Here is a 24,742-nt window from a genome sequence, read left to right as displayed (position 1 = left end):
ATGCACGTGAAGCCTTCGCGTCCCATCCGAGCCCCCACGGTACAGACACGGGCGGTGCTGGAAAACCCAGTGGGAAGGAAAAGGCCGATTCCCTCTGTGCTGGGAAGATTTTGTGGCTGATGGAGAGTGATGAGCACCTTTCGCCAGACTATCACCCCCCACCTCATTTCAGCTCAAACTACCCACGCCACCTGCCTTGGAGGCACCCTGTGGATGCTCAGCACTGCATTTTGGTTATGGAAAATTAAATTATTACAGGGACCTTCCTAAAAGCATCTGCTTTTGGGTCATTGTGTGGATGCCAGGCTCACCCTGCCGCGCTGGAGAACACAACGCAAACCCAGACCACATCCACCAGGGACGTAATCCAACCGGTCAGACAAAGCATCCGCACCACGAGGCAACATCTGGGTCCAGGGTACGGAACCGGATCTGCTTGTGGAAGTCGGGCGTATCCATTTATTAAGGCAAAAAAGGACAATGTCAGTCACTTTTCTGAGCCCACCAGCCATTTATTTCACCCTGTTAACTGAGACCTCCAAAGAAAGCAAAAAGCAACGGGATTTCAGGACTATTGACGCAGAAATCAATCCCGGCATCGCAGGGAAGAGGCGGGGATGCTCACAGGTACTAGCAGACTTGCTAAGGACCAAACCGAGCGGCAGCACACGATACAAACTGCACTAACGAGAAACTGGCGGCTGTAAAGCATCAGGGAGAACATGGCTGGAAAACAACCCACGTGCAAAAGCAAGGTAGATATTTAACTGAGTGTAATAGGAAAGAATTGGCAGGCAAGCGTTTTGACATAACGGAGCGGGTGGTAAACACAGGCATAAAGCAAATTCAACAAAGCGGGACAGAGGGTTTTATTCTAGAAATTACCAAGATGCTAACTTTTCATTAAAAAAAAAAAAAATCCTTACTGCAAGGCAGCTGCAGCACATTCCCCCTTCTTAGCCACTCGTTATGGTCATCTCGAGGACACATTTGTTGTTACAACCCAGGAAAAGCAGCTGCTGAAGGTCTCTCTCTGGAAAGGGTTACTTGAATTAACTGTTAAATTATAAAGTTGCCTCTGTCTCAATATCTCAGCCAATTAGTTCACAAGCGCTGTAATAAATTAGATTTTTTTTGTACCATGGTGTTTATAGGATTTGCTACAAAGCAAATATGATTACTCAAGAATTTAGTACTGTTGCTAAAGAAAAGAACCAAAGAGGATGGAGCCAAAACCCACCGGGCACCTCTCGAGGAGAGCTGGAAACCAGCACACAGGGGGGAGGCTGCAGAAGACCGGGAAGAGGAGCATTCCCATCCGTGGGGGCCCAGATCAAGCCAAGGGAGGGCTGCGCTCCACCCGGGCAGTCCTCGCTTGTCCTCCAGGCTTAAGGAGCTGATACAGAGTTGGCCCCCAAAAAAGTGGAAATACCAGTAACTAATGGTTTTTCAGGTCATGGCGAGTGGGGCGCAGGCATTTCTGTGTTATTTTTTAAGGCTCTGTGAATGGTAACTGGAAAACAAACATTTTGCTGTAAGGCTTAAGTTTATGAGACTTTTTAAGCTGGCCTTGAACGGTGCCGGAGTGCCAGAGCCAAAGCTCTCCGAGGTTTGGTGGGACACATCTCACCTCCCGAGACTCACCGAGTCCTGAAGGCTTTCACCTGTAACTGCAGACAGACACACAGACACCAGGAACCCGCTTCTGGTCAGCAGGAATAAAAAAGGGGGGGACGTGTGTGTGCGGGAAAAGACTTGGAAGCCCAACGGTAGATTTTTAAGACACTGAAGTACCCCAAAAATGCAACAGCTCCTATCTTTATCGCCTCTTGATTTCCCAAGAAAAGAAAATAACAGCAGACACAAACTGCCGTTTCCTCTACCTAAAATCCCTTTTTCTACCTAAATCCCTGGTCTTAAGAGACTTCAGAGCCTAAGTCCTCAACTATTATTCATCACGTAAGCAGGTGCCAATCAAGGATTCCCCATAAATCAAGGATTCTCCATAAATCAAGGAGCAGAGGCTGCAAGCAAGATGCATTATTCCTCTGACATTTCGAGACTTTTTCGTACAGGCTGGCATTTCAATACTGGCGTTTAGAATTATTAATATGAGCATCGTTTGAACACCTCAAAACTCAGCCCTAGAAGGACACAGTGAAATAAATCACATTTCCTAATGCTTTTTATTACCGCCTTCCTGCAACTCCTTAACTTTTTAAAGATACCTTTGATTTTGCAATTACTCACTACAGTTTGATTGCTCCCAGAGTACAGGTTTTCTGCAAATAATATACACTGCCAAATTTTATTCTCCACTAGAGCCTGAAATTCAGAATTAAACGTAATAGAAATAAATTTATTTTTTATTAGTTATTTTAGTACCGAGTATAGATTGTTTCCAAAAGACAACCCCTCCTAATAGCTTTGGAAAGCAAAGCAGCTGTTGAATCCCTCCTAGGCCGGTATCAATCTATTCTTGTTACTGACGGTGTTACTTAAATTGTGCATCAATAAGTTAGGTGGCAATCTGTTTCTTTTCTTTCCCTGGGCCCTTCACCTTAGAATGGAAAAGAATATTTTGCATTCAAGGATTTGCTCAGGCACGGTTGCCAGTGGCAGCAACCAAGACTGAGGCTGTAAATAAAGCAACTTTAACGTGAGTTAAAACAAAAATCGTGCCAGGTATCCCGTTTTTCTCTGCTCTTTTACAGCCGTTCCCATAAAACTGCAAATCGCAAAAGCAAGCAACAGTTTTGTAACTGTGCAGACGTTTTCACCAATGAGATTCTAATAATTTTCAAACATGGATCTAAAGTATCGCCGACCTTTCGCAAGGTGCGATTTTACTGAGTTATTCCCTGTGCTTACCGTGAACGACCTCGCCGGGGAAGCCCTACGCCACCACTCCCTACAACCCGCTCCCATTTAAGCAAGGGACACAAGAGCGCTCGTGACTTCAGCAAACACAAGCGAAGAATATGCAAAGAGCAAAATCATCACAATTAGCATAATAAGTAGCTGCTCCATCAGGTGCCAAGCTAGCACGTTATTATACATTTTTATTACCTTGCTATTAAGCTTTTCTGAAGCTCAGAAAGCAAATTGTACTTGATGCTTTTCATGTCCTGCATCCTTTAAAATTAATTTTTTTTTTTTTTTGGCATTTCACTTGTACTTCAAATCGTGTTGATGGTATTTATGAAGGAACCCAAGTTCCAAACAAAACATTTTACGCACACGCAGGCTGCTGCGACACGCTTGGCCTGCGAAGCGCTCCAGTAGCGTAAAGGGAGGCTGGACTGGCGTCAGAAGGCAGCACCACAAACTCCCCTCCACCGTTCGGATGGAGAACGCGTAGAACTGTTCTAGCCGCTTCATTTGTCCTGCAAAGCAGTTTTGCAGAAAGGCAGCTCCAGTTCATAAGGAAAGCATCCTCTGTTAACATCCACGTATCAATTTCTTTTGCCAAAATTATTTCTCCAAAGGAAGAAAAATACATTATCTTAACTCTGGTTGAAAGGAAAGAGGTCTACAGAGGTAGGTATCACAAAGATCCAGAAGAGGAAAAACACAACCCCAGCCTATTTTAGTGCAACTTCCTTAGCAAGCTACCTATACTACTGAAAACCACCGTGAAAATACAGAAACAAGACAAAGCCAGCTGACCCACCTAAACAGGATTTGTTCTTGCCTTTCATAAAATGCAAAGCGAGTGCGACAAAGCCCGGGAGCTGTTGCACTGAGCTCCTCCTGGAGCCGTTAAATGCTCCTTGCCTGGATGGCCGCGGTGGTGCTGTGAGTTATCACGACCGGCTGCAACCTGCAGCAGCTTCAGCAACTATTCCACAGCGCGCTCTGCAATCCACGCTATGCTTCCCCCCCCCCCCCCCCCCAAAAAAGCATCCAGCTAAGTCTAGAGAGAAAACGTGTTGGAACAAGGCAATTGTGCAACACTTCCAAGAAGATACAGCGCCTGGTCTCACACCCTGGCACAGTCTCACCTTCTTGTGAGCTATCAGGAGACAGTTCGAGTGTTCGTGCTCGCACGCAATTTCATAGTCGGGGATGAGGTCAGCCAGCTCCTGGACGAAGTGCACCACCTCCTCGTGCCAGGGGACGTTGGCCATGGTGAGGTTGCTGGCCGAGCTTTCACCGCAGTACGTCACGCCCTGAGAAGAAACATGGAAACCATCATCATCAGCTTAACCCTTCACAAGCTCACGGCAGTGCCGGCACATCGGCCACAACAAACTCCGAAAACCATCTGTTTTGTCCCCCCTTCATACTGTATCTTACAGAAAGGTAACACATTTGGAGAGAGCGTCAAAAATTGGTCTCTCCCTCAGTAACACAGCACCAAACCACTGGGTGCCCAGGCTTCCCCAGCAGTAAAAGACAGGTCAGTCAGTATCCTGGAAAGTGGCTTTAAAAGCATGCAAATGGAGGATGCTCGTGCTCCTGAGCTACCAAGGGACCTTCGAGAAGTCCCAAAACTTCGTTTTGAAACACGACGTGCCTGGAAAAAAGGCTCGCAAACAACCAACGCAGCAAGTCACTGTGACGCTTCTAGAGGTAACTGTCCTATGTGCCGCAGAAGGACGGACCTCTCCCCTTCCAAGCCAAGGCTGCCATTTCTGCCACTGTCCTCTGGTATCCATCCAAATCCCGTTCCAGACCCTTGTAAAACCATCCCACAGACCCTCCTCCCTACCTGCGCCTGGGGAAGCTCCCCCAGCCGTACAGTGCCGGCTCTCCCTGCTTCCAGCTGCTCAATTTAATTATGAATTACACCCGCCGATTTCAGCTGCAGACAATTGCTGTAACCACCCCAGAGAAAGAGCGCTTTGGCAGTCAAGCTGAAAAGACAGTCCCTGCGCTCTGAAACCCATTTTCTGTCTCCCCCGTGGTGCCCATGCAATGAGACCCAGGTAACCGTAACCGGGGGCACTATGAATATTGATAATATTGGAGATTTGGATTGTTTGGATCATGAAATCTCAAAGTTCTTCCCGACTACTGGGCATTTTATAGGAAAAAGTAGGATTCTCCCCATGTTGGTGTAAGAAATGGGCTTTTGCAAAGCATTACGCAGCCATGCGCGGATGGGCCGGGCAGAGTCCCACGGGGCAGCAGTGCCCAGACCGAGCACTGGCAGAGATGTGGCTCATTAGGAGAAAGGTGTAGATGCAGATCCTGGCAGCTTGAGCCCAGAGAAACAGCAGATTTCTTTTAAATGCCTTTCCTTCCAAAGAAAAGGGAGGAAAAAAATATCTGCAAGCGTGCAAATCATCCTTCTGGGCATGCACAGTGGATGATTCTTGAGAGCACAAAGAGCAAAACCACTAAAAAAAAAATTAAATAGTGCAAAAGTGGAACAAAGCAGAGGATGTCCATGAACCTCGAGGTCTTCTGAAGACAAGTGCTAATTTTAGGTTCAAAACAGAGGGATGGAATTGGGCTTTAAAGATGCAGAAATGGTGAATTTGCACGGTCTGGTGCCACATCACCCATTTCCTTCTCTAAGACCTTTGCTAAACCAGAAGCAGCTCCATGAGGATGAAAGCATCTTCACTGGGTGCAAAAACAGAGGTCCCCCAGAAATAACAGGGCTTTGCTTCTGCCCCTCTGCTCTAAGCTGTTTTTCTGCAGTAGCCAAGCACCTACCGATACTTAACGAAGCCAGCAAGCCAACGCCTCCGGGAAGGACACGCACCTACCCTCTTTTTACAGCCTGGGAAAAAGGGAGACAAAGATTTGCACGGGGGCCATGGGGGAAGCTGTGGGGGAGGAAGGACGGCCGCCCCGGACAGCATCCCGGCACTGCTGAAACCTCATCTTCCTAATCCAGCCTGCTTCACCTCTGGTCTGCTCCTCTCCACGGCAGCGCTGCTCCTCTGGCTTCCAGTTAGGACAAGACTTACAAAACGGTAAGAAAATTTCAAGGCTAGAGGACGGCGCTGCTCGTTGCTGTTCATTCGCTCCTTGGGAGGCAGAAGCGCCCCAGTCACTCAGCGATGAGCTCGCTGTTCGAGGCGACCGCGGCGCAGACCACGAGAGCTGGTTTGCCGCTGGCTCTGCTGCTCCCTCCAGCGATTCGAGGTTCCACCAAGGCCCTCGACACCGGCGCGAGAGGAAGAACACGAAGCCTCACGTGGCCAAGTGCTTCTAGAAACCAGGTGGAGAGCTCTGCTCAACCTCCTCCATCTAGCTAAAGCAACACCAGTCACCAGTTTCCAAGATTATTCTTTAATTCTCTGGCTTGGCATCGGCAGCTCCGTTTGCATGGAGCTCTGCAGGCTGCTCACCAAGTGCCTGCCAGGAGCGGTGGCAGCTTTTTCCCCCAGACCTCAACTACAGGAGAAGACAGCTACAGCGACTGCTGGGCATTCACCGCTCCAGACCCTTGTAAAAAATAAAAAATAAAAAAAATAATAAAAAAAAGAGATCGGGGGCACTTGTCCAAGCTGCTCAATATCCCCCCTGGCTATCTAGGGCCCTGAGCTAGATAGAAAAACAACATTGGCACAGTAAAGCCAGTGCAAATACAGTCAGTAAACACAGATTATTTTTTTAGGGCTGAGTACATGAGCAAACACCCAAAAATATAAAGGCATTTGTAAAAACTCTCTCCAGCTCATCTCACTCCTACTATCTTTTGCTTAAATTAACTCAGTAAATACTGAGAACTGTTTGGAAAAAACGTCCATCTCTTGCCTGCGCCTCGCGCGCACACAGAGGGAGGGTGAAAATCCAGGCTTAAGTTGGTGCTGTAGAGAAATTCTGATTGTTTACCAATGAGTAGAGTTGACTTGATGACATTAAAAAGCAGCTTGTGTTCTTTTGGTCAAAGGCTACCAGAACAATTGAGGAATTTCTGTAATCCTACCAACTCCACAACGAGTCCGTGCTCCTTTGGGGAACGCCGAGAGCTGAAGTAATTGCCCCAGAGCGAACGTCCGCGGGAAACATCGAGGGATTTTTTCATAAGATTGATTTGCGCCGATTGCAGATCTCCCACCCGCCGCCGCCTGCCAGCCAAAAGGCCAGCACCATCGCTCACGCACCCCCAAAGCCCCCATCGCTCCTGATCTCCCCCGGCTTGGCAGAAGTAAAGGTCACGCAGTGCCGGCACGTTGTATCTGCACCCCAAAAAAAAAAAAAAAAAAAAAAAAGGCTAGTCCGTGGGGTGGGAAGCACCCAGCGCGGACAGACCGACGTGACGAGCACGACGAGCATCCCTTGGGCAGAGCACGGAGAGAAGTTTCCCACCGCACATCGGCCTGCAAAGCTCTGTAGCTCACTAGTGTGAACAGGCAGGAGCCGGAGTCTTTGGGGAAACAGCTTTTTTTGATCCTTTTCTGGAAGCACACCCAAATTAGTCACTAATTTAGAAGCGGCATTATTCAAAAGACACCTTTATCTCAGATTTAATTGTATTAAGTCAACAGAGATACTGGGTTTTTGCTCCAGCTCCCTTTCCAACCACCCGATACAGCAAACGGACCGAAGGCGAGCGCATCGGAGCGGGACACGTGTTCCTGCTGTGCCCTACGCAAAGCCAAGACATGAGCACCGCTGGTTTGGGTGATTTACTTGCAAGAGAAGCCGAGGTCCTGAGGGCCACTGCGATACCCATGCCCTGCAGCAGCCAGCTCCGTGCCCTGCAACCATCACTGGTCAGTGCATGCAGCCCCTCAAGTTCTCCTACACCCCACTCTACCCAACATCAGCCTCATCATTTTGAGATCAGCTGCTCTTAATTTGGAGATTTGATCACTTGGACCTCCTGAATTACTGATTTAGTCTTGGCCATGACCCCAAATTCACTACTGCCTTCCTCCATCTTTAACGAAGTCAGTAAAGTTCTCATAAATTAGCGCAGCGGTATGTGGCTTGCTGAGATGTATTTTTGCTTCTTTCTTTCTTTCCAGATAAAATCCATTAAAGGCTCATCCAACTGGTTTAACCTGTGGTATCGCAACACAGGTCACAAACCCACCGGCGCCCAAAAGGGCAAACTCGCACAAGAAACGGCTTTTCTTCTAGACAAAAGCCCAGCTCCTCCGTACCTCTCTAGGTGGTTTCATCACCTTTGCTCTTTGGCCGAGCTATTTTATTCCAGTCACAAAATCCCATCAAGCACCGGTCTTTAAAAGAGCGCGCACACAATTTTATGGATGATTATGTTTTGCATTCTCATGTTTTTCCTCCGTGAAGAACACTTCTACTTATTTTAAATGGCATTTGCATCCCTGCTATGTTTATGGCACCCGGTCCCAGCTGACGCTGCACTCCCAAGACCTAATTCACCCACGTTAAAGTTGAACACGTCATGTCCAGCAATAAACAGAGACAGATCCTTTGCAAACACTTAAAATTAGAGCAAGGTGAAGCACGCAGTGCATAAATAGGGCTACAAAAGGAACAGACTCACGCTAATTAGAAACTGTACAAAGTTTTGGAAGCAATTACTTTCTCGCTGGTAAATTTATGAGGGTCTTCCTCTATTAATCCGCCCAAGCGAAGGATATTAGGTCTGCACGCCGTAACTCAGAGCCAGCGTGCACACAGGTTGGCTGGGCGCAGCCGCAGACAAGTCGGGGGAGCGCTGAACAGGGAAGTACGTTAATTTTTTAGCCCGGCTCTGAAAGTCTAACAAAGATTTAAAATGTTCTTACATTAGAGCAGCCAGCCACGCAAATAATAGGATATGTATCTCCAAAGTTCAGCTGTATAGACACAGCTCCATATAGCAATATTTTCCCTGTGTTCATTATACAGATTATGATTTGAGCAGCATGAAAAATGTATGACTACAGAGGGGGAAAATTCTTAAGAAGCTACAACATGACTCATTCTTTTAATAAACTTCAAAGATATCATTTACAAGCAAAGAAAGCGCAGAGGCAAATGGAATAACTAAGTGCTCAGATGGCTGATTAATTCACAAGCACAAATCAATGAAAATCAGCTTAGCAGCACAGCGAATGAAAGCACATCAGCTTTCAACTTCCCCAACTTCTTAAAACTGGAGTTAATTAACAGTGCTGATACCACTTAAAAAATGTGAACAGTTGATTAGGGCGGTCATGTTATATTTTTCAGTAATACACGAAGACAGTTATTAAGACATCACGTATTAAAAAAGGAAACCATTCTATGGCACACCCTAAGCTCTTACGCCAACCTCCCTGCAGCAGCAGCATCCACGATCCTGCCTCTTCATTAGTCTTTCATAAGGGTGCTTTTAGCATCCTACTCGTGCCACATAGCTTTGGCCAGATACCTTGAAACGCAGAAGCCTTTTGAAAAGCATCTCGGCTGTTCTGGGTTACGGCGGTACGAATCCAGAGCGACCGCGCCGGGCGCGCTCTGGATTTCTGTGCTGCTGTACCGGAGCCGAGCGTGCACAACTGTATTTAAGCAACGCCTTGTGCCAAGATGATTATCGCTGCAGCGAGAAGCACATTTCTTCCACCGCGATCTGGCTCCTTGCCGGAGATCTCGACAACCAGCAATCATTTTAATCCATGGGGCTACGAAGGAAAGATTACTGGGGAACTAAATATGACAGCGCTTTGTTTCTCAACTCTGAAACTCCAGGCTTCCCAACTTAATTACCGAACAAGAGAATTTTCTTAACTCCTAGCCCACAAATTATAAATTTGTTTAATTGAGGCTCGTGTGAATTAACAGAAGAACAAAGTGTCGGCCAAGCTGCTGAGTGACAGAGCCACTGTTTAAAAACTGGGGCAGCCCTGACCCAAGACAAATACAAAAAGCCTCAAATGACACGTTGATAGATTGCACTCTGCAATAAAACCGCTTATGATCCGAGCATCAGCATCGTCCAAATTATATACACAAACTCCCATGCACGTCCGCTCCTCGCTGGAGTGGATGCGGGCTCGTCGGTTGTTTTTAATAATCGCTTTCAAGTTGATTTAACAAAAGACATCGGTTTATTTGTGTCAGTTAAATCTGAAAAGCAGGAATGGAAACGGTTAGTTACGCAGCATAACCCCAGTGTCCAACACCGGCTCTCCAGATGCACCACGCCTATGGCGACATGCAGATCCGTGCTACAGCAGCCCATAAATCTTCAGCGGCTCCCTTGAAGTCAAAGGAACTCCTCCTGTAAAAGCTAAACTCTAGAATGCTGGTCGCAGCTCTTCAAAATCAGCCATATAGATATCAGGAGAGAAACGGCCACTGTTAAATCACTCCCCCCCTGCTCCGTACGCCCTGTTAAAGACAGATTGCAAAGAGGGAGGTGGGAGGAGTAGAAAGACTCAGACGGGAAGGCAGGAGGTGAATTTTCAGCCAGCGACCTGCTTTGCTACGACCCACGCCTACCCTGCCTCAGTTTCCCCGGCTGCAAAACGCAGTTCATGGTGCTAGCCCTTCTCCTGCAAGCAAGCACTCAGAGCCACGGACAGAAAGTTATTCTCTACAGACCGTTAATTGAGCACAGCAACGCGGGGCCATCACCCACAACCACTCTCCATACGCTCTTTATTTCCCACAGCTTCCTCTGGTCATATCGAAAAGCCTCACAAGCCTAACGCAGTTTCCCTGCCCTGCACTTCCCACTTATTTTGGATACTGACCTTTATTGAAACACAAAAAATAGATGACAACAATCCATTTTAGCTTGGATTTTCATCAGGCTTACATTTGCACCTAAGCCCAGTGCTGGACTGCAAAAACTCCTCCTCAATTTCAGAAAGCTATTTGTATCAACAGGTTTGGACGAAAGACTGACTTTGCAATGAAACTGTGTGGCAGGGTCACTTGAAAACTCAAAATTTAATCATTCACCTATGTTTGCCATGAAACGTATTATTGAGTCTTACTATGTATTCACAGCCTGAAAATACCCACTGATGTCAAGCCGAACTCCTCGGACGCGTCTGTCAGTAACCTGTAACCTTCAGCTGGATCAACCGGAACAGCAAGCTGGGTCCCTGCCTGTCACCCAAAGAAGCAGCCTTCAGCCGAGGCTGCTCAGGACCCACCCGGAGGCAGCTCTCCATGGCAGCCCAGGGCGACTGGGATTTATCCTGCGGAGCCAGAGCCCTCGGAGCCTGGGATTTACCCGGTCGGGCGCCTGGCCGCCCTGCAGCTCTCCAGCACGGTGGGGAGGTGGTGCAGCCCCACGACCAGCCGGGCCACTGCCTACCTGGCCGCCTTGGAGCATCCACGCCTCGCGTCTTGGCCTTGGGAAACTCAGGCAGGCTACTAGACCCACGGCTCGCAGTTTAGAGAGAACAGTAAGCGGTCAGTGGGGGTTTTTTTCAGGCATGGAAATTATACGTTGTTTGGATTTATTTTATAGCAGGCACTAGGACAGGAGATTTAACTTCACCTTCTCTTCATCTAAATGCAGACTGGAATGGCAAGACTCTGAATAGCTTTTTGACAGGTGGGGGCAATCGCCTCTTGCTGCATGCAATTAAAAACTCATTAAAGCAGAGCTCATTTTCCTCATTATTTTAAGCACTTAAATAATCTTTACTGTTTAATATGACAAGACTGAGCAGCCTGGGACAGATGCTTCCCTCTGATCCTTCCTTCCAGACATTCACTTACTCATTTTAATTTTGTAGCAACGCTTCAGACGCCAAGAGCAGGAGCTGCAGTCCCAGAACATCGTCCTTAACTCCGCCAGACACCGAGCCCATCCACCAACACGAGCTCAGCGCGAGGGTGCTGCGCTGGAGCCGGAGCTGCAGAACAAGCACCAAGGACGAGTGCTTTCAAGTGGCTGAAAACTGATTTCACGGAGGCTTGAGGAAATTCTGTGCAGGGCCATGACTCTCATCTCCGCTCTGCCCAAGTCCTGCCCTCGACAGCAGCGTGGCACGAAGAGCCCACAAAAAAAAGGACAAGCCAGGCAGGCTTTTGGGTTTTTTGCCTTTCTTAAACTGAAATGGATGGAGAGAAGCAGCAAGGCTCTGCTCAGGCAAGAAGCCACGCTGCTGTTGAGAGCTGCGCGAAGTTTAGCAAATCAAGACCACTGCCTCAGGGGCGTCGTTCCGCTTGCCGCTCCGAGCGGAGCGCCTGGGTCTCCCTCACCGTTGCAGAAGCCGCTCTGAAATGGAAAGCCGTGTTTGCAAGGCTGAGCACTTGACACGCACGCTTGCATATGCACAACCTTAAAGGTACTGACAGCGCAGAGCGAACGCGCGGCCGCAGCCGCAGTCACACGTGCGAGCGTGCCCCGCCGCCCGCGATCTGTCTGCGACGAGCAAAGGTCCGGACTGGGTTTTGGTGCACGCATCTGGCCTCGCACTAACGTGACCCTGAGTTCTTTAGGACCCGCTTACGTTGCGCTTCAAAATCCTTTTGTGCCTTTGGTTTAAGAAGGAATAGAAATGGCAAAACACTGCATGTCAAAAAAAGCCTCTCGCTTTTGAAACAAAAAGAAGGTAACGTTACAAAAAGATGAGGTGCACATTCTAGATCTTAAATATAACAATGAACTTTGTACAACTGTGACAGTGACATTAGGGCATTAAAAGAGACTAAGGCAGTAAATAAAATTGGTATTTAATAACCGCATGACTGATTCTTCCTTTACTTGGGTTTTATACAAGGGTAATCAAGGCTAATTTCTATTGGCTTAAATAAGAGAATAGGGTCCCACAGAGTTACACTGCCGTAAGATACTCATGTAAATGAGAACACGTATTAAACCCTGCAAGAATCTAAATCTCCATCCACTCCACCCCGTGAGCATCTCTGGAGCAACAGGGGATTAGTTACATTCATTGTAAATTAACGTCATTTATCTAAGTATTTAACCAGGAAATCCCACTGAGATGAGCCTCGTTTTCTGGCAGATGCTTTCCAGTATATCTCGTAATATTTTTTATTTGCTTTGAGCAGGACCTGGACTTTGCCTTTTTAACCTATCACACTAGGGGTTTGGGAAAAAAAATGCTAAGCCCTATCCACATGCCAAATAGATTCTTCAGTATGCTTCATTCTCAAAGGAACAGAAGAAATTACTTTTAATCAAAAATATCAAGTCTTTTAAGGAAAATTCGCAGGTCACAAACGCTGTGTGAACACCACAACTGTTGGGGCTGGACTAAAGGCCAGGGACACGCTGGCAGGAGTTTTTGTCCACGTGCAGATCAGTACATGGAGTGATGAAAGGAAACACCAACAGCAACAAGAGTGCTAGATGTGAACCCACCTCAACCCTACCTTCTCCCTTTGGGTCAGAATTTAACTCGCAACTTTATGTACTATTGTATCAAGCATCACCCTGAATGCTGTGGGATTATGTCTGTGGGGTCACTCTGCTCACGTACGCTTTGCCTGCACAATCGCAAACGCCCAGGCTTTGGGGAGGGGGTATGATGCAGCCCCTCTTCTGCTGCTCTCCTTTGCTGAGAAGGAGATCTGCTCACCTTTTACTCCAGAGCAGTCAAGCACGGCAGGGACAGAGACCCCAGCTCTTTGCTTCACCCCACAGGCACACAGCCAGAAGCAAGGAAGCACCTCGAAGCGTTCTCCACTCCAGTTTGCTCAACAGCGCAGCTCAGATGCCTCAAACCACCGCAGCGGCCATCTGCACCACCATCCTGCCGTAAGAGAAGGCTGATCTCATGGGTAGGGCGCTGGCCGAGAGCTGCGCGAGCCAGGATTAAAGATCGGAGGCAAACAAGCTGTCTGCAGAGCGCACAGCTGAACGCAAGGGAGGGTAACGCAGTGATTCAGGTAGGACAGACCATGGGGTAAGGGTCTGAGTGCAGGCACAGCAGCGACACGACCGTCTCCAGCAGCGCGGGGCGCACAGCACTCCGCCAGCAATCCATCGATGCTTCAGAGGGCAGCCGAGGAAGCCGTCCTGAAGACGGCATCCCCTCTGTCCACCTCTGCTGCTGGTGCCTGGCTGGACTCTCTCACCACCCTGCGGCAACACAACTCGTCGTTCATCGGCCACTCCAGAACACGCCGCTTACTCCTTCTGGCCAAGAAAAGGGAAAAATTGGTTCCACGCTGGAGGCGAGAAACCCTGGAATCCCCTCGCATTCCAAAGTCAGAGACAGCGCAGCAAGAGGAGAAAGCCGTCGCGCCTCCCTTCCGAGCCAAATCTTCCGCACTTCAGAAACGCTGCTGTTTAGCGGGAATCGGCAGATGAAACTACGCAAAACAAACAAGGCCATGGACCGGGCTAATACTATATTTAGCGTGAGATACTTGCTCTCTACAGAGCACCAAGCGCCCGCCTTTTGGAACATTACACTTGCTCCAAAGAGGCAAGGAAGAAAGGCAACTTTGTTAAAAAAACCCCTAGCTCTCGCATAAAAACATCTCATCTAAAAATCTGTGAGCAAGACCTTTCATCCAACTTAGGGTCTATTTAAACACAACCTAGTGTCAAGCAAGTCCCCTGCTCCAGGGAAGCCATCACAAAATTCTGTGACTTTTAAAAGGGATGAAAATGCCATTTAAACCCCAAATGTTGTGCCAGCACAGAGCTGCACCATTTGTTTCAGGCAGCAATTAACATCAGTTCAGCTCCTGCTGCAAATGGGTGCTCCAGCAACGCTGCTCACAACGGCGTGCTTCATGCTTCAAGTACATGAACCCTGCTCTCCTGTCTTTGAAATTAAGATAACAGGACAGTGCAGCTCTATTTAAAAGCTCAATTAAATGGAAAAAAAGCCCAAACACGAGACTATTTCAGAGCCTGCTGGTGAACAAGGCGGAGCAGCGCCCTGACAATTCATTTCTGCTGCTGAAGCTGAAAAGGAATTAGTCTGTCGTCTCGTACTCAGCTGCTCGCTTCTCTCTTGCGGGGCTTAGCTGCTGTCAGACTTGCTGTATGGTTTTGAGAGCTTTGGAAAATCGTCCTCCCTCCACTAGACCAGAAACAAAGAGCAAACTGAAGAAGACCTTTTTTTTTTGGACTTTGAGTATACAGATCGCAATGAAGTTGTGCAACACCGTACTGTGGTTTGTAATGAGGGCTGCAACCAGGGAAGACTTTCCCCATCGCTCCCAGCCTAACTACAGCAACTAGCAGAGACAAGGGAGAGAGATGCTGAGTCCTTTGAAAAGGCTTAAACCCGAGTTTCCCCGTGTCCCTGCTGCTCTTGGGACTGGAAAGACAAGAGACTTTCCGCATGCCAACCGCAGACTGCTTTCGTGGCCATCGTGTAAGCACAATGCTAAACCATACATGGAAGAAGAAATGGAGGCATGAGATGTTCTGGCCCTTCGCTTGAAGACACCACGATCTGGCAAGGAGCAGCACCCTGGTAGACACTTCTGTCCTCCAGCACTTGCAGAACTTCACTTACCTGCTGGAATATTTCTGAGAAAATGACATTTAGATCAAAGCATCCCACTTGCAAGTTTAACTAAGTAACATTGAACAGCATTCACCCTTCTTTAAAAAAAAAGAAACAAACTGCAAACTTACACTCGTACCGGTCCACAAAAAGACCCAAACCCACCCAACAGCACGTGGCCAGCAGGTGCGGGTGCACCCCTCTGAGCCCCCTCTGCAGCTGGCGTTGGCAGGCACACGAGTGATGCTGGGCCCCCAGCCACACGACCCTGCTACCTGGCTTCGGGGAATGTCACGCAGCCCCGCTCTGCCTCAGTTCTGACTTTTGCAAACAGGGCAAAGTGTTCAATCTATATCCCTTCCTCAAAGAAAGTCCTCGCTGGTTGAGATCTGAAAAGCACTTTGAAGCACTTGGAGTGCAACGACGATATTTTCAATTGAAGCAGTCCGGGCAGGAGCCCGTCCCAGCCAGAAGAGCGTCAGGAGTACATCCATGACCACCTTGGGAATACCTCTACAACCACCTCTTTTCTCAGCCATTTCCCTGGCAGTCCAAGGCATGACTTTGCCAGGGAAGAGCTGCCGGGAGAGCCGAGCTCCACGCTGCTGGGAAACCACGACTGCAAGGCTGAATCCTTCCCCAGGCAAAGGGAACAGCAGCCCTCTGCCTTGGAGGAGACAGATGTTTGCCCTGGAGAGCGCTCAGAAACATTGATTAACTTACACCTGACTCCTTTTACTAATTAAAGTCACTACACATGACAGAGCAGCCTAAGTAGCACGTACGCCGACAGCCTCATACTGCACGCTGGCGCACACGCTCATCTCTGCCCTCCTTCCACGCTGGAAGGATCTTGTACTACCAGGCTGCAGAAAGTGTTGGGAGAGGCAAGGTGGAAGGGCCCCGTAGGAGCACTCTTCCTGCAAGGTTTTACCTGAGGAATATAAAACAGTCTGATACACATTGTGAAACTGAGGCTTTTTCCCCAAACCATACTCAAAATCTTATTTTGTATTAAGCTATTAACTTCAGCAGCACGTTCAGAGAGAAAGAGACCTCTCCACACTGGTAATATCAAAGCCTTCGGGTTTTGTTTCATAAGGAAATTGCAGCAAACTCCAGGTGTTTTTTTTTTCTTCAAAGCAGCAGTAAATAAAGGTCAAAAAAAAAAAAAAAGAAAGAGAGAAAGAAAAGAGAAAAGAGAAAGGAAAGAAAAAATCCAGAAGTAATAGAGGTGCAAAAATACACAGCTGAGGTAAGTGTGCTGGTCTGCAGGGCAGTTGCTGGATGAAAATGCTGATAGTGATTCTTTACAGAACACTTTGTAATGTGCCTTTTTTACATTCTCTAAACACTAAATTGATTAATCCCAAGATAAAGCACCTCCTGCCCTGCTGTATCTCACATTCTCCTGTTAGCAGCTCCTCCAGTCCCAGAGGGTAGTATTTCCCTGCGCAGCCTGACAAACATCGCATCAGTAAGCCAGGCGTTATCACCTTTTCCCCTGGCAGAATTCAAGGCCAGGATGGGAAGAATAATACCACAAACTACCAGCTTGTCCCAGAAGATTTTGTTTAAAATGTTGCTTGACATAAAAGAAGCAATATTTATTTATCAGTCTCTGCTTTCATGAGAAATACAAAAAAGACCAGAGGGTTATGATTCTGTTGAGCAGAAATTGATGCTGGCTGGTACAAAGCTTGTCTTGCGTAACACTGAAGACTACTCCAAATGCACACATAAAATATTAGAAACCTGGCTGCCTAACTTTAACAGCAAGAGGTAAGTTCCTTACGCATCACTGAAATCTTTGGAAGAACTGCATTTACTTGTATAAAAGTGTAAGACTGGGGTGGGGGGGTGGGAAATGGGGAGGAAAAGAGTAAAATACTGATGGAAAAAAAAAAAAAATAGAATAGCTCTGTGCAGCTCACCTTGACCTCAATGAAGTCTGGTTTACCGAGGGATATCAGGTCAGCATAGGCTTTGAGTTCATCCACATTCCAAGCTTTCACCAGTGTCAGCCTGTAAACAGTGCGCTGTTGCTGAAATAAAGGAAAAATTACATTAGCAACACGTTGTGACACAGGGAGGATGTTCCAGCCTTCCACGCAGCTCCAAACAAGGGAAAAAAACCTCCAAACCATTAATTTATTCCAAGAACGCAGAGGCTAAAACAAACCAGATCCAAACCAGGAGCCCTCTCACTTGTTCTTTCAAGAAAGCTCCTTGCAGTATCTGTGAGCTGAGCCACCTTTCGCTGTACAAAGACTTCTCTTCCCTCTCCATATCCCAGGCAATTTGTTTTTACAGGAGCTTTAACTTAATGGGAAAATAACCAGGAAGTTTCTCTCTCTTTGATTTGCTTCCCCAGGCATAAAGTCTCACCATCAGTTGCTATACAGGTATTTTATTTCCTCCAGCTGGATCATCTGGCATTGGTGACTTTTGGACAGGACGAACAAGACTAGACAGACCATCGTCTGCCCCTGCCTGTGAACTCGTCCAGCACATTAGGTACTACATCGCAGAGAAAAGGCTCTCCTGCGATCAGTTAGGCAGAACATTTTATTGGAAGCACAAAGCGACAATTAAAATCACAACTGGGAAACATTGGAAATACCCTGCTTCTGACCTAGCCTTATACAAAGCGTGGTGCAAGCCGTTAGGCACAAACACGGTAGCTGCAGCGCTACGGGCTGCGAGAGCGGCACCGGTCCCCCCTCGCCCTGCGCGGCAGGGCAGGGCGGCTGCCTGGCAGCATCCCCGCCGGGACCCGTCCGCTCCATCCCGCCGCCGAGCGCCGCAGCTCCTCATCACACCGGGGCCTCTCCGAGATGCCCGGACCTGAGTTATTTCTGTGCATGGTGGCAGACAGCACTCTGAGAACTGCTTTGCTTGGAGTTATTCTGAGTTTCCCTCTAAGGGCTGCTCACCAAAGAAGTTACTGGTGACAAAAGGACTTCTACTATCAATATAAGCACTTGGCTATGGAACAAATCCAGTCTCGCTGCTTGCGTCCGCTTGGTTCCATCTTTCCCCTCTCCTTCCTTTCATCTTCCACTAATGTTTTATTTCACTTATCTCTGCAATTTATTTATAGAGCAATCTTCCAGCAAAATTGTTTTTTGAATTAACTCATTTTCCTTCCTTGGCACACTGTAGACAGTAAAACGTGACAAAAGCACCAGTTTAGCCAGAGCAAAAGCACCGTAACAAATCCACGGCATCCCAAGACTCCACGGCTGGGGCCAGGCTGCATCCCAGGGCTGGGACTTCACCGCGCAGCAAGGGCTGGAACCGAATTCTCCTGCTCCAGAAAGTCCAGGATCAGACTCGGGTTGAGTTCTCCCTTACCTATTACCCATGTCACACCTGTGGCACGAGGTTACCTGAACTTCAGGGCCACGTGTGGGAAGCACGCACGCTACCCAGTTTTACATTTTTCAGCCCAGAAGGATAGGCTAGTAAGGAGAGCTGTTCCTGAACTGAGCTTTCCATCACTGAACCTCAGACCGTTCCCCACTGCGATACCTCTGACAGCATCCACTGGCCAGGGGCAAAGCCGAGATGGATCCCGGGACCCCGAGTCCCAGTCCAAGGCTATTAAAATGTTCATGCTATTACCCCTCCCCAGATAAAACCAGTACGTCCCAGTTCCAATCCCCAATCTAGCAACGTTTTACTTCTTCAGAGCCTCTGACCTACATGCCACCTACCTGAGTTTTGCCTTCTGTACAAAAATCAAAACAACACTTACCTAAAACTCATTTCTATGTTTTCCACAGGGAAGAAAAATATTTTCTACACCAGTTTGCTACAGAAACATTCCAGATTATTTACTAACAAATATCTAAAGGACAAACAAAGAAAAAACAAGAGCATCTTCTTCCTCCCACTAACATCTGACCACAGCCAGGGCCGGTTTTCGGGGTACGTACGTGCAGGGCACTAAACGCAGTGCCTGCAGCAGCCCCCCAGCGCGCTCACTGCCCGTTGCCTGTCGTCCTGGGAACCTAAAGCACCGGGTAAAGCTGCAAAATTCAGCGGGGAAATAAACACGAGCGAGGATTCGATACCTACAAGGAGTCAGCGTCTTGCGAAAGTAATGAAAGGTAGAGCTTCTTTCAAAAAAAGTCTGTGGAGAGTAAAGAATTATTGAGAGGGTGATTATTGAAGACTAAATATTGAAAGAATTAAAATAGCTGCCCTCTACTTTACTATTTAAGAACAAGAGACTCTTATGATTTGAATGGATTGGCAAAAAGGTTCAGGCCAACAGACAGCAGGCAAGTATGAAATCCACAGTTGATTACTAAAGAGAAAAACAGTGAAGGAACTAATACAAAAAATAAACGCATCATTTGCCATATAACAGGGAAAGAAGAAACCGGAGAGAAAATATCTAACAAGTGGAAAAACTCCAATACGCACAGGCCTGTCAATCGTCTGAAGCGATTAGATACCCAATTAATCGAGAAATGTCTCCCCAAAGGTCAGCTCACAGTGGTAAACAAATGCAGGCAGCTTCAAGGCAACAGTAAATAAAAAAAATAATATTTTAATACCAGCCCCTCCCAAAGGCTGCTGATCCAGACCCAGTCCTCAGACTGGGAGGTTGGGTCCCCAGTGCAGTGATGAGAGTGGGGAGTCCACCACGAAGCGAAGGCTTTGGGGGTGGCTCTTTTTTGGCAGTGTGGTTTTGTGCTAAAATTAAGAGCAGATTTCTGGACGTCTCTGTCGTGCATAGACAACGCAGCTTGGCAATGAGCAGAGAGAGCGGGACAGCGCAGCCTGTTAAATCCAGCACTGCTGGCTGAATACCCTGCAGCAGCGGAGGATATAAAAAAAGGAAAAAAGAAAAGAAAATCTCAGCCTTAACACAGGGAAATAAAACATGGGAAATCCATTTGTGGGAAGAAAGTCTTAAAAAAATCCACTTGAGCTTCAGACAGCAGATACTTGCTGCTTGGGGAACTTGAACACGACGTACAGATAATGGGAGACTGGACCGGGCAGAAACTGGTCTCAAGTGCTGGAATTAAGGGTAGCGAATGATATCAATGGATGTATGGAAAGCTCCTATAGACCAATAAAAAATATTTATACCTAGCCCAAGTGTGAAGTGGATCAACTAGAGCTTTGGATGTCACCTCTGCGGAGCAGCGAGAGCCAGATCTGTAGGTACCTGATGTGCTGGCAGTTCAGGAGGGCATCTGCTACCCTGGAGGACACACGTGTGACACGTGCCATGTACGGTACCGCCACATTGCTTGCAGCAAGCCTAGAAAAGGCCACCAAGTGTTCTCCCAAGGTTCAATTCCTACATGAGATCTCCAAAAGGATGAAAAACATTTTCTAAAGGCTGGAAAGGATCACTCGCAGCAATAAAAAACGAATAGCATCTTAGCAGCAAAAATTCAAGTGAACTGATGGGAGGGAGATGACTCTGGGAGCGCCATGCTGTGACTTCAGAGGACCACTCTGTATTTTTGGGGGGTGATAGGGGTTCACCCCTCCATCCCTGCTGGCAGAAGAATGTGCCAAACACGTCTACACCCCACAGGAGACCGCGCTGGAGGGGACTGCCTGCAGCTCATGTTTCTTGCCAAAATACAGTGGAAGTAATACGTTTTTCAAAAAAATCCAAGTCTATTCTATTAAAAATGGATGAAATCAAATTGCAAAGATTAACATACATGATTATTAAAGAAGAAACATAGACACTTGGGTTCTTATGCGCCAGCCCTCAGCCCTGCGCTTACGGCCGTCTCTGGGACCGCTCTCCAGGAGGCAGCACGGAGGACGGTTTCTTGCTCGCTCTTACACGTGTGGCTCAATCCTCTGCCGACGCAGAAGACGGGGTCCCCTGGGGTTGCCAAACACGGGACTGACCCCACGGAGCCCTGCCTCCTCCTGGGATCACAGGCACAGCCTCCAGCACTTGGTGACTTCTTTTACACACGCCTGGGTGTTTCCCAAATCATCCCTGCAACTGCCAGAGCAGAGGGGGGAAGGATCAGGGGAGGCTACAGATCACTGACAGCAACTGGAAGAGCCGCCCTGCTTCCCAGTGCCCGCCACCAAGACAAAGGGAGGTGGCGACGTGAAAGCTGGCGGTGGTTGCGACGTGGAAAGCTGGCACGTAGCCACCAACGGCTGCTTCTGGCTCGAAGCAGGGGGACATGCACACAGCCGTGACCAAAACCCAACCGGACCAGCAAAAATTTCGCAAAAATACAAACGTTTGCAAAAAATCTTACGTTGGCAGAGGGCGTGCACGTGTGATGACCACCATCGAGCAGTCCGCCAGCCCTCCCTCCCCTTTCCGCTGGCGTCTGAAGTCCAGTCGCTGGTCACCCTGCAAGCCAGGGCGAGCGGGGACACCCTCTGCCCGGCACCTCCGTGCCTGCGCGTGCTGGGACCATCGCGCTTCTTCCCTCTCTAATCTAAAAAATGTTTTTTAGGGGCTCATCTCCGCTCACTCTCCATGCTTTCTTTTTATAACTAAGAGTTTGTTCTCTCTCCCACTTTGGAACTGGGCTGAGGCATGCAAACAGTTTTCCTGCAAAAAAAATATTAATTTTGCATTCATTCCGCAGAGGGACTAAACATAAAATGCCACCAGAAAATGGTTGAAAGCTCAGGCTGACCGGCTGAACGCACGAGGAGGGCTGGCAGAGCTGAGTAAATGCAAAAAGAGGATGAAACCTTATCGGTTTACTTTTATCACAACATTTTCTAACGTACATTAAGTACAAAGATTCAGCGAGCATTTCTTCCTACAAGAATAAACGCCTGCATGAAGGGAGGGGTTTTCTCCTGTTTAAATCTCATTTTTAATGCTCTCCAATATACATCCTAGATCATTTTAGAAGTCAAACTCTGAAGTTCAAGTACTTCATAAAACTAAAACTGCTACAAGCGCATTAAAAGGGCTTTTCCCCCCGTAGGGCAGCACTAACTGACAAGTAATAACTGCAGTCTCTGTGTATTATCCATCACTTCAATAGCTGAACTATCACAAAAACTATCACAAAAACTGTACTAACTAATCACGACCAGTGGTGAAAGAAACAGGTAAAGAAACTGAAACATTGCCAAAGGGATACAGGGAAAAAAGGTAGAAAAATCAGAAATTAATATTGCAACTGAAGAAACCGCTTTCCAGAGGGCAACATCTCTCAAGCGTCGCCTGAGCAGAGAGAAAGCCACTTTTTTAAAGTGGTAGAAGAGACACATCAAAATGACTAAGGGCCTAATACCGCAAAATGTTATACACAAGTAATCCTTACAGACTGCCGGCAGTACAAATACACAATCCTGTTTTATTAATGTATTATTTGTATTTGGTTGTACAATAGGGCCCCAGGAGATCCTCTTATAAGCACTGAAAAACAAGAAATAAGAGCTTAAGCCCTGAGAATTTAATGATCTAAACCATCAGGATATAAAACCAGACTGCAATGCTTTACGCTCCGCGTTTCCAGGAAAAGCAACCATTATTTCACTTCAGACAGCCATCAGAATAACATTAGTGGAAAAGAAAAAGTTAATGTGATAACGAGCCTTTCGAACGGGTGAAAGTTGAGGGCGTGGAGCTGCATCTATTTTACGCCAGAAAGCTCTTCGTGCCAACCACCGGCCTCCCAGGAAGGGGCAGCGCCAGCAGGACCGCGCCTGCCCGTCGGGTGGCGAAGGAAAATGAGAGATGGAAAAGAAAACAAGAGAGAATATGTCCTTGTAAATAAATACCTGGTGGGGGGAATCAAGCAGATGGAGCCAGACTCTTCCCAGCAACGCCCAGGGAAAGGACAAGAGGCGACGGGCACAGGCTGCGGCACAGAAAATTGCCTTTTTAATTGAAATTTCTACAGGGAGGGTGACTGAAGACCAGAAGGGGTTGCCTGGGGAGGTTGAGGAGTCTCCATACTTGGAGATATTCAGCATTCAACCCACCGAGCTGACCCTGCTTTGAGCAGGAAGGCTGGACTAGACAATCTCCAGAGGTGCCTTCCCACCGCGACAGCTCCCCCCTGCCCACCGAGGAGCCGCAGATTCTTCTCAAGTGCCTTGCAGGAGGAGAGCCAAGGGCCGCAGGCAGACCACCTCCATGGAGAAGGACAACAAGCAGGAGCTTTTAGAGAAGGCTCCCTTAGATCGGGTGAGCATCGGCACAAAACAACAATTTGGGAGGGCAAGAGAGCTGCGGCCGAGCAGCCTAATTACAGCCCGAGCGGGAGCCCCACTGCCCGTCAGGTTATAACCAAGGGAGATTAAATAACCAGTAAATCAGAGCTCAGTGGAGAGCCGGGAGCACAGAGAGAAGAGCAGTTGAATATGCTGAGGCAAATCGACTCAAGGCTGGGGAAGTCAGAATAACTTTTAAAGTGATACTGTGAAAAGCGTGGAGTTGATCAGAGCGGTTCTACGGCACGATGCCCGCAGGTCTGCGTGGAAAGCAGGATGCGTCCTCGCTCCAGCGCAGCCCTCTGCTCCGAGCGCGCTTACCCAGCCCGGGCGAAAGGCGAGCATCCAGCAGCAATCTTCAGCCTTCGCCTGGCTGAGATCTCGGCTGAAGAGCATGCTCTACAAAGAGCTGATCGCAGAAACAGAACAACTGACTATTAAAGGGTTATTATTTTTTCAGTTGTGAACACTTGAAAGCCAAATGGAGCCTCTTTGGTGGAACTCCAGGCCCAACCAGTCTCCTCACAGGGCCACAGCAGACCATTGCACTGGACTTCTCAATGCTTCTGCTCCAATCTGCAGCTACGCGGCGGAAAAGAGGTCATCTCTGTCTCTGCAAGGTACAGAAAGCTGTTGCATGGCTGTGGGTCACAGCGTGTTCACCATGCAGGTGAATGAGGGCTAAGGATGGAGGAGTCAGGCCCTGCCGAAAATCTCAGCAGCCTCCCAAGAGGCTGAGTAGCATCACTGCTGGGCTCCTCCAGGTGCCCACGTGTGCCCCAGGGAGCAGCACCCCTGCAGGACCACCCTTCTCTGCCAGGAAATCCCCTCTCTGTCCCAAAGCTCAGGGGTCAGCAACGCTTTTACTCTTGCCCTGGGTACATCAGTTGACTCAGGAGGAGATGCTACTCTGACAGAGCACATCACCGTAACGGCAACGAGCGCCGGTCACAACGCACGCCAGGAGCACAAAGCCCATCCTCAACGGTGCCAGAATAGCACTGGGAAGGGACCGTGCTGCTGCTTAAGGACAATTCGCACTGGGTTCTGCGAGTCCTTCACGCCGGGAGTTGTTCCTTCAGGCTAGCGCACAGCGCTCTGGAGCAGAGGGACGACGTGCTTGGGTGACCCTGCCCAGTTCTGATGAACGCCTCCAACTCTCAACCCACGACCTCAGGTATAAAAGGCAGCTAATGGCAGGCTGCTTTGTCCCACACCAGGACACTAAGCATGTGGGT

At 48.2% G+C, this 24,742-nt stretch overlaps 1 protein-coding gene across 3 annotated transcripts in view; it reads right to left on the bottom strand.

Annotated features, from left to right (window-relative positions):
- LOC309597920 (S-adenosyl-L-methionine-dependent tRNA 4-demethylwyosine synthase TYW1-like) overlaps positions 1 to 24,742 on the bottom strand; it is a 110,310-nt gene that overhangs the window by 10,265 nt on the left and 75,303 nt on the right. For all 3 annotated transcript variants that reach the window (XM_082327916.1, XM_082327918.1, XM_082327917.1), the window contains 2 exons: positions 17,249 to 17,359; positions 4,005 to 4,172 (listed from right to left, as the gene is read on the bottom strand). In XM_082327916.1, coding sequence (XP_082184042.1) covers positions 4,005 to 4,172; positions 17,249 to 17,359 — 279 coding nt within the window. The remainder of the gene's footprint in view (positions 1 to 4,004; positions 4,173 to 17,248; positions 17,360 to 24,742) is intronic.

This window comes from Platalea leucorodia, assembly GCF_965183815.1.
Source record: "Platalea leucorodia genome assembly, chromosome: 16".
Taxonomy (NCBI): domain Eukaryota; kingdom Metazoa; phylum Chordata; class Aves; order Pelecaniformes; family Threskiornithidae; genus Platalea; species Platalea leucorodia.
The sequence above is the reverse complement of the archived record's forward strand: the minus strand, read 5'-3'. Positions and strand labels throughout refer to the sequence as shown.